The sequence below is a fragment of the Acanthochromis polyacanthus genome, chromosome 20 (genome assembly GCF_021347895.1).
Source record: "Acanthochromis polyacanthus isolate Apoly-LR-REF ecotype Palm Island chromosome 20, KAUST_Apoly_ChrSc, whole genome shotgun sequence".
Classification (NCBI taxonomy): Eukaryota; Metazoa; Chordata; class Actinopteri; family Pomacentridae; genus Acanthochromis; species Acanthochromis polyacanthus.
This window is the reverse complement of record NC_067132.1, coordinates 6,697,035-6,709,920: the sequence shown is the minus strand read 5'-3', so window position 1 is coordinate 6,709,920 and position 12,886 is coordinate 6,697,035. Positions and strand designations below refer to the sequence as shown.

Below are 12,886 nucleotides of genomic sequence, written 5' to 3'. Positions count from 1 at the left end.
AGATTGGAGGATTGAAATGTCTTTTCCTAGCTGACTACAATATCGATAAACTACCAATATCTTTATCAGAGTTCCATAGACAAATTCTGTTATATTGGAAAATGATATATGTGCATAATTTTTCACCCCACTCTGCTATGCTCTGGAATAATAGATATATACTCTACCGAAATAAGTCCTTATTTTATCCAGATTGGTATAAGGAAAATATATGGTCCATACTTGATTTAATGGATGCCAGTGGTAATTTATTGGATTATCAACAATTTTGTGCTAAATTTACATTCAACCCCTCTAAATCAGATTTTATTAATTTACACAAAGCACTCCCTCAAGAATTTATATTTTTGACAAAAAACATACTGACACACCATCCTATGACACCACAACTCGCCTCCCTATCAATACAAGGGATTTCAATCCTGGACAAAAACTGTAACAATAACTTTTTAAGAAACTGCCTTACTGAAAAATTATTCCCTGGTAGACAAAACAAAAATGACATTCTATACAAATTTGATAAACACTCTATTGATAAACTAAGGACAATGTATCTAACATTTCCTATACCCCCCAAAGTAAAGGAAATACATTTTAAAATTATGAACAATATTTATCCCTCTAAAGAATTACTCAGAATGCGTTTCAACATTGATGATAATATGTGCACGTTTTGTGAAAATGACATTGAAACTACAGACCATATTTTTTTCTCATGTGGTATTGTTCAAACATTCTGGTTTAAAATTCACGACTGGATAAAACTGAAACTCCCACTTCTTCCAGGTTCTATTTCCAGAGATGATATAACCTTTGGCATAACTTCGACAAACGGAATTGATGAACTCTGTTGTAATGTGATTCTTTGTCTAGCAAAATTCTTTATCCATAAGAACAGGATATTGAAATCATCCCCCAAATTTATAGTTTTCCTGAATGAATTTAAATTATACATGAATTCGCTAAAACTTGTAAAACATACAAATGCACAGAAACTATATAACATCTTAAAAAACTTCCCTACGGAACTGGATAGTTGAACTTTAATATATATTCTTCCCTTGCGATTTCAATGGTTGTGTTTTGGTTTTCTTATGTTCTTCTACTTCAATCCAATCTGATTCCATTGATTTGAAATTTCATGTGTTTTTTTGTTGTTGTTTTTTTCCATGTTGTTACTTTGTTGCTAGGATGTTGTTCCCTTGGCAATCTTTTTTATAATATTCCGATGTTTATTGAATTAATGTTGCCATAATTGTTTGCTTTTTGTCAATAAAGCATTTGGAAAAAAAAATGTCTATGCACATATGCATAGATATCTACAAACGCTAGATGTCTCGAGACGGAGTCGGCGGCGTCGTCACTTGGCGGCCATCTTAGGACAGGGGACTGCTCTGGCGCACTGTACTGTAGTCAATGGTAAGGTGGATGATTTCCTCACTTTAACACTCATAACTCGCTCAATTCTTGATTGATTTACAAACGGTTTAGTTTATTACAAACCTTATTAACGTGGCTATGATTCAGGCTCAATTCCGAAATCGCAGCTTTTCGTTTTGAAAAATGCGGCATAGTTGTGTGTCTTTTCTGCCTGGCTACTCACATTGAAGATGGCGTTACTCACAATCTGATTTTCAATTATTAGGTTTTCCTGAGACCAACGTTTTTTGAGAACCTAATCTTTAGGCGAAATTACATTCTTTGTGGTTGTGGTTGTATTTATTTGCTTGTTAAGAGACTTTGATTGAGACCTTAGACTTATTGTTTGTATACATCTATGCCTGGATTAGTTAGCCTGCAGCCGAAATGCATTGTGGGTAATGTAGGCACCAGGTTCATGAAAAGAAAAGACAACATCTCTTTTTGTTGTGCATTGATTTTGGTTGAGCTTTGTTTTTATCTGTGCATTAGAAAGCTGATAGTAATAAAAAAGTGCAATGCTAAATATTAAAATTACATTTACATTCATTTATGCTGAAAAAAGCTGATATCTGTGTTCATTATTATATGAATTCAATGGTTTTAATTATTCTTATGTAAGCAGTAAAACAAGTACATCTCTGACGTTTATAACAAACCAAGCTGTTGTAAAATCGGTTGAAAATTGAGCAATCTACAGTGATTTTAAAATCCATGCTCCATTGACTTTAATGTTACCGAGCAGCCCTGTCCCAAGATGGCCGCCATGTGGCGACATTGCTCCCCATCGGCTGACAGCGCTCATGAGCCATCTAGTGTTTGTATACATAGACATATACAATATATATCATAGACATATATATATATATATCTATGTTTGTATATATCTATGCACATATGCATGTCCTCCATTGTTGTGTTCCGTTTGTGTCGCACACAAATGACGTTAAGGGACTTTCGGGCCGCCGTGCTATTACGACTCCACCCATGATGAGGTGGTACTCTGCAATGGAAAACCACCTAAACCGAATGGAGTCGAGTCCAGTACAGTAGAGTCGAGCCGGTTGCGCCAAGTAGGTCCTAAAGGAAAAGCGCCTGTGTGTGTGTGTGTGTGTGTGTGTGTGTGTGTGTGTGTGTGTGTGTGTGTGTGTGTGTGTGTGTGTGTGTGTGTGTGTGTGTGTGTGTGTGCGCGCGTGTGTGTAGCGGGGGGAGGGATAGGTGTGGCTGGGTAAAGGGGCGTGGAAAAAACAACAGCACAGCGTAATGCAGCTTCCCACCATGCCATTAATCTCCGTCTGTGGACTGTCTGACCGTCACTCAGGCTGCGTCCATCCGTCTTGTAAGTCGCCCTCCGGCCGGCCGGATATGCTCCTTCAATACCTCCAGTAGCGTAATGACACCGACAAAGTGATAGCGGAGCATCACCTCCACGTCTTACTCTCCTCCTGAAGCGGAGCTCTGTTTGCAATTTCTTCCCGGCGGAGATATGAGGAATCCAATGGCTGATTTTACGCTGACATTGTGGCTGTTAGTAGAGGTAAGCCTGTTTGCCTTTACCATGCATGTTGTCAGAGGGGTGATTGTCTGCTTTGTTTGGGGGACAGTGTCATGTCCTCAGAAGGGGCTGTGCTCGGTGAGCAGGCTGAGCGCCGATACTCGGTTTTGTGTTCATAGCATACTTCGCCAAATTCAATTCAAAACTAATAGAATTCAACGTCTCCTCGCTTAACGTCCGAATTACACACACCACAGAGGACCAGTGTGGCTCTTTGTGACATGTATAGAGCTTCCTGTTAGCTTCGGCATGCAAGTAATCCAACGAGAGACACTCAATAGCTGTAAAATCTTAACTTTGGTTGATGCTGCTCCTATCTCGACTGATGCTGAGAACAAAACCAGAAATATATGAAGAGGTGATGTGCATGCTGAGAGCAGGAGTGGAGAATATTGCGGTGTTTTTAACCACAGAAGCTCAGTACATTGTTTGGTGAGTACAAACAGAGCTACCTGTGATTCTGTCATCCTTTGTCTTTGTCTCCATAACTCCTCGGTAGGTTACTGGGCCTGTAAAACACACTACATCATTTTTAAATTGTCTGTTATTGTTTTTATTTCCATGTGCAGCACTTTGACTGAACGCGCTTTACACATAAAATTATTATTATTAAATTATTACTGCAGGCACACAGCAGGCAGGGTTGTGAGCAGTGATGCTCTGTTTTCCATTGTCTCAATATGTTATCCTTTACACAGAACCTTCATACCGTCCTTGACATATTTATATTTTCATAGTGGCCTTATTTCCCTCGAACTCCTGGTTTCTTCAAATAAATTATGAGTATAATTTGAGGATTTCAGGATCATTTAGGGAGAATGAGAGGATGACAGTAAGCTCAAATGTGTTGTACAGAGCTCTGAAGGTAGCACGCTGTGGTCTTGATCCACCTCTTTCTGCCAGTCCAGCACCACTGACACTCATGTCTGTTCATGTAATATTAACTCTCATCATTATTATTTTATTTCATTCAGCTGACTTCTTGAACACATCCATTTTGAATATGAGCAGGCTCACGAGAGGAAATGAAGTCCTTAAACTTTGTGCTGGTACTGCTGTCTTCACTTTGAGGAGTGGTCCTGATAACTTAGATGTTCCATTTCCTTTTTAAACAGCTTTGATCGACAAAAGTGTATGTTCAAACCTCTATAACTGCAATTAGATACTGGGACATGTCTCGATAGTGAAACCAGGATACCGTGTGGAATTTGACCTAAATTTCTTCTGTTTAAGGAGTTTAGGTTTAGTTTGGAGTCTCATCCCAGACTCTGTTCTGGCTCATGATCAATGTTTGTTGCCACCATAATAATGGTCTTTCAAATCCACTCTGACTACCATCTGTAATGTTCAGACTAGATGACAGGTCACTGCTGGAATTTGTGGACCATTTCCAGGCAGGCCAAGCCTTTGAACATGTTCCAATTGCAGGAACCACCCTTGTAGGATCTCTATTTTCAGGGTTCTCACGCGTCCTGGAAATCCTGGAAAACCTGGAAAATGACTGACCAATTTTCCAGTCATGGAAAACATATAGAGAATGAGAAAAAAAGGTCAAATGTTCTGGAAATGGTTAACTTGTCCTGGAAAAATATTTATCCTCCCCTGTCAATGCAAACGGGTTACAAGTTATGCGCATGCATGTCTGTTGTCACCGTATTTTCTGGGCAACATTAAGGCATATACCCCCATGTGACGCTACCAGCCAATCAAATTTGCATTCTCCTGAGTTGGCTGTAACTTGTGAGATGAAACACAACTCTGATATCGACATAGCGGCGGCTTAACAGGTATGGGCCACGTTTCACTCAGTAGTTCACAGTTGTTTTATTGTTTGATAAAAATAAGGGAATGAAAACAACATTAGGAATTCTGTTGTGTGGGTGGTGTGGGTGTTGCGACACCCGCACTTTTACTGAAACATCATTTCATCCCCCTCACTGCCGAGGTGTGTGGTGGCGTCCGCATAAACTACATCTTCCCACAACAGTTGAGGGTGTAGCTGAGCGTTTCATGTCTGAAATCAAACTTTCAGTCGATGGCGCCGGTCAACACCATAGAATACAGTCTATGGTCAACACAGATAAAGTCTCTGTCATGAAAAGTCCGCCTGCATATGACGGTGACGTCACGGTGACATCGCTCACTTCACCTCTTACGTCTCAATCGGTGGTCGAGTTGCAGATACTGGAATGTGAATTTAGCGTGCACACGCTAATAAGCAAGAATGTCCAATTACTACAGAGTAAACAATCAACATGTCAGTCAGCAAACGCAACACAAAATATCAGAGGGCAGAGGTTCTCAATAAACTAGGTTATAAACAATGGAACTAGGAGAGACCAGGACCAGATGAGCACGAGGGTGAACTGTCCTGGCTACTGTTTACATGTCATTGTGCACATTTTTTCCTCACTGAACCAAACTTTACCCTCTTAAAACTTGATCAGCAAATGAAGCTACATTTGGACATATTCTGGATATGGCATGTTTAGGGCTGTCTTTTGGAACACAAGGTGGCATATTTTTGGGTAATTTGTTTTATAATCTGATCACATTTTTTCAGGTGTATACTGGCATACCAAGAGCACATTTTGGTATTTTTCAGGTTCGTATTAAGGTCATAATTTGGCTTTGTCATTTTCTGGGCACATTTTGTTACAGTTGAAGCACATTGTGACATTTTTGTCCATATTTTTGCATTAAATTGTCCAGTAGACCAGCAGAGCCATATTAGGCTCCATATGGGCTTAAGAGGGTGAAAAAAACCACATTATCTTCATGAGAAATGCAGGTGCCAGATGTGCAGAAAATCTGAGTTAAGCAATAAACTGATGTGAAACAAAGAAAATTGGTCAGTGAGTTATTGAAAATATCCTAATATTTTAAAATCAATTGCAATGGAGAAAGTAGGAGAGAAGAGAAAGTAGAGTTGGGAATTACCCAGTTGAACACTGTAACTCCAGTTTGTCATGCTAGTGAACTGTTACGCTGTAATCTGTGGTTGTGTTTGCATTGTTCTATGATACATCTGCCATAATTATTTTTCATAGATAAATTATAGCCATAGATGCACATCAAATGTCTGAGTAATAAATGTAGTAGTAAAGTAGTAGAGTAGTAAATGCAAGTTACAGCTGTAGTAAAGAATGAGGGGGACGGGAACGTATTAGTGGAGGATGTGGTAATGTGTATCTGTACCGACTGGAAATGTCTTGGAAAATCATTTCGGGGAAAGAGTGGGAACCCTGATTTTGGCTATTTTCAGGGGAGGGACAGTATTTGTAAGTGACCCACATTCTGTTTTTTTTTTTTATATGTTCATAGAACTGGAGTTGTCTCCATCCATTTGTTCTAATTTTGGTGCAAAGTCAAAGGTGAATTTCGCACTGCAATGGAAACAGAAAGGCTCAAAGAGCATGTTAAGGGGCTTACCATGAGTTCCTGCAGCAGAAGCCCACCTCATATTGTTCTCTGTCAGGGTCACAGTGTCAGATATAGTGATTATACAGTCATAAAAGCTTGTCATGACTTGACTGAAACATTACAATCCCTGAGCAATTCTGACAGTAACATTGAATAGCCAACTTTCTATGTAGTACAGGCTTCCAGAATTCACTTCTTCTTAGTCAAAAGACATTCAGACAACCACATCATCATTGTTACAGGAGGACTAACGACCCTTTTACCATTTATTTGTTTGTTTGTTTTTTTATTCAAACTAGTAACAATTCAGCCATAGATATCTACAATGTGTGTTATAATTCCACTTTCAAGTAGCTACAATTTAACTCTGGCATAATTCTGGTTCAGTGTGTTTAACCCCCTTCAAGATACCTAAATTGTCTTTTGAGATATCCTAAATTAAATTCAGCCCCCGGACAGCATTTCATTTAGAGCCACAGAATTCGGTACGCACATCTACCTTGTCAAGACGCACGAAAAAGCCTCTTGGATCATTACCCATAATCCAACAGGAAGTCGGCCATTTTAAATTATGAATCATATTTTGATCCATTGAGATCAGAAAGCGGGCGAGCCGCTCCATGAACCGGGACGAGGGGGCCTACACCCTCTCGCATACCTGGGACTCCATCCTCCAAAGAACACCGGACGGCGAGGGACGTTGCCGGTGTGACAGATTCTGACAGACCTGTCAGATCGGCCAGGTGATAAAAAGGACACGTCATCACACGTCGGATGATGCTCTGATAAAGACGGCAGATGCCGTCGAAACATGTCGGCAAGGTGAAACATCTTTTCTTACCGATTTGTCGGTTCAAAAGTAAAGCCGTCTTATAGCAGCTGTACTTGATGATCCATCTGTGACCGCTGTAGGAAGGATGAGATTATTTTTTTCTCTGTTCATAGCTATTTTATCTGTAAAGAAGCTCATGAAGTCATTACTGCTGAGAGCTAAAGGAATGCAAGACTCAACAGAGCTCTGACTCTTTGTCAGCCTGGCTACAGTGCTGAAGAGAAACCTGGGGTTGTTCTGCTCTATTAATAATGAATAATATGCAGTCCTGGCATTACAGAGAGCTTTTTTTAAAAATATAAATTACTCAGCTATTTTTCCAAGCTAAATAAACTTCCTCTTAACTAGTGGAATGTCACTTTCTTTCCAGCTTTTGCGATGCCTGCTTAAGGTTCGGAAATGCACCAAGGAGCAGGTCCTCTCTGAGACATAGCTTTCTTTTTTAAAGGTGCAACACTATCGAGTGTTGTATGCAGTGAGGCTGCAGCATTATTATCAAGATAATACACTTCCATGCTGGTAAAGTTATAATAACTGCCCTTCATTTTATCAGTATATGATACTGAGGTGTGTAGTGATGGTATGACTTCCTTAAATTTGTTTATAGTATTGTCAGATAGACATCTGTTGTAATTATATTTATTCCCAACCACTGTACAATCCATTGTTGTAAATTGAAATGTAATCAAAAAAATGGTCAGACAGAAGAGGGTTCTGGGGAAATACTGTTAGCTGTACAGTTTCTAGGCCATATGTCAGTCCAAGGTCAAGGGTGTGAATAAAACTGAATCAGTTTATTTACACATTGAGAAAAGCCAATTGCGTTGAATAATGAATTAAATGCAGTTGTAATACTGTCATTGTCAACATCAACATGAAGGTTAAAGTAACCCATAACAGTAACTTTATCTGAACTGAGCACTGAGTATGATAAAAAAAAAAACTCTGAGAATTGAGATAAGAACTCAGAGTAAGGAGCAGGCAAACGATACACAACAAATAGAACTGATTTCTGAGCTTTCCAGTCTGGGTGTGACAGACTAAGAGCATGTCTTTCAAATGAGCTGTAACCAGGTTTAGGCCTATGGTTCATTAATAAGCGAAACACAGGCAGAGGAGGAGGAGTGGCAGCAGTCTACCACTCCTCCTCCTTGGCCTGTGATTCGAGGAATATGACAGTTAGTGTGACTGGAAGGAGTTGAGTCATTCAGACTGACATATTCTTCCTGCTGCAACCAGGTTTCAGTCAAACAAAACAAATCAATCTGGTGACCCATTATCAAATCTTGTACTAACAGAGATTTAGACAAGAGTGATATCATATTTAGCAGACCATATTTAATTGTCCTGTTTCTTCACTCTGTTGAAATAGTGGTGTTAATTTTTTATTTTTTTTTAGATTTTTATGGTTACTTTTTCTTTTGTTTATTTTTGATTAGTTGAATTTATTGAATTTTGGTCTTCAGGGGACAGACACAGTCTCAATGGAGTTAACTGAGTTACTGGAGACAGCTGTAAGGAGACTACATAGAGGTATGCTAGACTTCAACTCTGTGTCATGGTCTTAACTCTGGGTTGTCATGCTTTAAGAGTTCTAATAAAATCAGCCATATTCCTAGAAATGACCACCAGCCAAAGTGGGATGGATGCCGTCTCTCCTAATCAGATCAGGTTTTCCCCAGAAAGTGCTCCAATTGTCTCATAGACAATTGGAGCACTTTCTGCAGGAATTTGTATTCTTATGAGAAGAAGCATGTCGGCGTCTCTTTGTTGCTTCCTGTGGAAATCACGTTTTAGCAGCAGTTCTCAGTTTGACTCAGCCTGAGATTTATAAAACCAACAATGTACGTGTGGTTTTATAAATCTGAGAAAGCAAGTGAGTGTGCACGTTTTCAATTCATCCATCCATCCTCTATACACCGCTTTATCCTCATTAGGGTCGCGGGGGGTGCTGGAGCCTATCCCAGCTGACTCGGGCGAAGGCAGGGGACACCCAGGACAGGTCGCCAGTCTGTCGCAGGGCTACATACACAGACAAACAGTCTGTGTATGTAACAGTACTCACATTCACACCTACGGGCAATTTAGAGTACTCAATTAACCTCAGCATATTTTTGGACTGTGGGAGGAAGCCGGAGTACCCGGAGAAAACCCACGCATGCTCAGGGAGAACATGCAAACTCCATGCAGAAAGATCCCAGGCCCACCCCGGGATTCGAACCAGGGATCTTCTTGCTGCAAGGCGAAAGTGCTAACCACTACACCACTGAGTAGCCCCCGTTTTCAATTCACCACACTTTTATTACAGCATTTTACTATTTCTTTGGCTTGGGTTCACAACAAAGTTTCAGCTTGAAACACGTGGAATACAGCACACAAAATTAAAACATGTCTGAAATTGTTGCTTCAGATTTTTGTCCTGTTGAATGACCAAATGTTATCCAGTTAGTTTCGATGTATTTGACTGAATCTGAGCATGGTAACCTCTTTTCTCCATCACTGGACAGACAACTCCACTTCAGTGTCAACTCTCAGCTCTCTGTCAGCTCTGAGCCAAACAGCACACAGCTAATCATTTAGTAGCCAATAGGCTTGTCACGATACTAGAATTTCAACTTCGATACCGATACCCAGTTCAGTATCGATACTTGATACCATTTCGATACCACACGGAACAAATTAAAGCACAGGCTTTTGTACTTTGCTGTAAAACCATATTTTATTGGGAAAAACTTCTGTATCATTAATACAATATTTTTTAAAGATTGTCAAGTAAGATGCAGATGTTGAGGTCTCAGAAAGGACTCAGGCTCATTATGGCCCTAAGGTAACAAAGGTTTTGAAGCAGACAAATAAAAGAAACATTATAAGTTAACCATGTAATTATGCTTGCTGATAAATATATATATATGTTTTTAAAGTGTTGATTTGATTAAAGTGATGATTTAGATGACTTATTATGTTTAGATTGAGAGGAATGATTTGAGAAGGGATTCTGTGTAAAGTAATCCTTGTTTAGGCTCTGTGTGTGTGCGTACAGGCCTCATAGGCTTTGTGTAAGTCTTAAAAAAGCAGAAGTGCAGTAAACAACAGTCACAATGACTCGGCAGCCACAATGACACAGCAACCTCCCCTGAAAAAAGGGAAGTTTGGGAAAAACCCAAAAGGGTTGACTGAAATGTGTGTGTGTTAAACAGAATGTGGACACTGTGTATTTGCTGTAACAACATGACTTCTGTATTACTGCTGTATGTGACAACAAGTTGATTGCATAAGTTAGACGGAGCCGGGGGCGTACCTAGCCAGTTTTGTGTGTCAGGAGAGAGTGTAAAAATGGGAGCGCAGAGACATTATACGGGAGATGTTCGCCGGAGCTGCCAGAAGAGCTGCAAAGGGAACTTGGCCGGAGTTCTGAAGAATCTTCACCTTCCTCTATTGCCCTAGAGACGGGAAGACTACACGGGACTTAGGCTCCAGAGATCGCTGAGGACATCGTTGGAACCAAAGTCTTTTTCTGACTTTGTTCAACAAGCGAAGACCACACTCTGCCAAACGGAGAGTCCTAAGAGGTTCTGCAGTTATCCAGAAGAAACCAATAGAGGGGAGAACCGACTACACCCGAAGAGGCAAAGGAGGCAACAGCACTGGGCTGTTCCCCTCCCCGGGGCAGAGAGACCCAGTGACCCACTACAGCCTGAACAGACGAGGGTTTTCCATCACCACCATACCACAGAGAAGACAGCTGGGGCGTAAGCACTAACGTTCCAGCCGATTCCAGAGATAACTGCCAGACCACGATTGGCTTACAGGACTCCTCCGCTCCCCCCTGCCGAGGGATAAGATCCTTTTGTCCACAAAGAAGACATCGTAACGAGTCCTCTGGACAACTGAGGACTTCTCCCAGACGCAAGTCAAGACCGAGTGATACGGTAGTGGCCACGCTGTTCGCTCTCTCTCCTAAATATAATAATTAGAGAAGATTGTCAGGTACGCTCAATTTAGTTACTTTAGTATCATTTTTAATCAGAAATAATTGTTTTAATCATGAATTGATGCTGTGCCCTTGCTAAACTTGCTTAATAAAACGCTTTATTGCATTTAAAGAGAAGCCTAATGAAATTATTATAAACCACTAAAAATCTGCATAGTGGTAAAAAGTTAAGTTGATTGTGTGCATTCAATCCAATGGTTCTTAAAGGTTACCTAGTCCAAAGTGAGAGTGTTTAAACATTACCCCTGAGGTTAGTTCTTTCCAAACCTCTAAAACGAACCCAGGAATAGCACCAAGTGCATGCAAGTCCTTAGAGAGAAGCTGACCGATAACGAACGTGAACGATAGAACAATTCTACTACTTAGTAAGGCTGCTTGGTGGGATAGCATTTATCAGATAAGAGGGGTGAGACGTTCGGAAGCAAGGCAGTCAGAACCTGGGTGAGTGTCTCTCAACTCCAGCTTAATTTATTCTGCTGAAACCTGTTAGGTGGAATACTAATAGGCAGATAGAATCTAACCCTTTAAACGGAGAGCTGGACCAAATTTAAGCTGAGGTAAGGGTTAAAAAGGCTGGACTGGCGAACAAGATGTATGAGGTAGTGCAAAACAAAATAGTACGTCAGTATTTAACCTCAATGACATTGACAACCCTCTTTAAGTTGTCTGAGCTCGTGCCCACAGCCCACAGACATGCAACCATTAACACATTTTAAGTTGTCTGGTTGGGGAAGTGCTTCTCATGACTTTGGATCATAATGTCTTTGCTGGTCAAACACTGCTGTTAGCGAAGGCTGTTGGTGTTTTGGTGTCGCTGCAGCCGGTCGACTCTCTCCACTCTCAGCGTCACTGTGGCGCTGTAAGAGAAACATCATACTTAGCAGACGCAAATACGTTTGTATCTCGTTAAATTAAAGCAGTCAATTAGGATTACTCGGGCTGCGGGCATGCCTGCTAACGTTGGCAAAAAGCCCCATGTAATGTTATGTTTTGGACTAGCACTAGCTAGCTAGCTAGCTTAGTCGGCTAATGCCCTGGCAACGTTACGTTGCCGTTTAGGATGTAAATACAACTCAGTTCAATCATGATCAAACGGGAGCTTACCTCACGAAATTCCTTAAATAGACTGGGATGTCGGTCTTTAAGGTGCTTGGACAAGTTTGACGTGCTGCTGCTCTTGGTCGGCACAACTCGGTAGCAGTGTTTGCATATCGGTTTGTTTATATCCTTTGCCTTTCCGCGTTCATCTGCTTCGTAGGCAAAATACCTCCAAACAGCACTTCTACTCTTTTCCCCGTCGACCAGGACTGGCCGTGGAGGCTCTGCTGCGACACTTGCCATGGTTATATTTCTTCATTCCATCGTGTTTTGCCGGTAGTAGCGAGACATTAACAAGCCTGGACATGCGGTGAGTTCAGAGGGGGGAGGGGGGGGGGCACGTGGACTGTAGCGGGAGCAGCAGACCATAGGAGCAGAGTATCGATAGTATCGATAATACGGCAAGCTAGTATCGTATCCGTTTACAATGTTTAGGATCGAGTAAGTACCGAAGTATCAATATTTTTGACAAGCCTAGTAGCCAAGTCTCCAATAGCTCCTCTCACCCACACAGTTCTGTCGGTACTGACGTAAACATCCTCAAATTAAAGATGACTCTTGGCACTTA

At 40.9% G+C, this 12,886-nt stretch overlaps 1 protein-coding gene and 1 long non-coding RNA gene across 5 annotated transcripts in view; one reads left to right on the top strand and one right to left on the bottom strand.

Annotated features, from left to right (window-relative positions):
- LOC127531421 (uncharacterized) overlaps positions 1 to 2,818 on the bottom strand; it is an 80,677-nt gene extending 77,859 nt beyond the window's left edge. For both annotated transcript variants that reach the window (XR_007938546.1, XR_007938547.1), the window contains exon 1: positions 2,697 to 2,818. This is a non-coding gene — a long non-coding RNA (uncharacterized LOC127531421). The remainder of the gene's footprint in view (positions 1 to 2,696) is intronic.
- Positions 2,388 to 12,886, top strand: part of vopp1b (VOPP1 WW domain binding protein b) — a 60,127-nt gene continuing 49,628 nt past the window's right edge. Inside the window, exon 1 of one of the 3 annotated variants that reach the window (XM_051940824.1) lies at positions 2,388 to 2,956. In XM_051940824.1, coding sequence (XP_051796784.1) covers positions 2,906 to 2,956 — 51 coding nt within the window. In that variant the 5' untranslated portion in view covers positions 2,388 to 2,905. The remainder of the gene's footprint in view (positions 2,957 to 12,886) is intronic. The other 2 variants (XM_022208056.2, XM_022208057.2) reach the window with 2 other exon arrangements.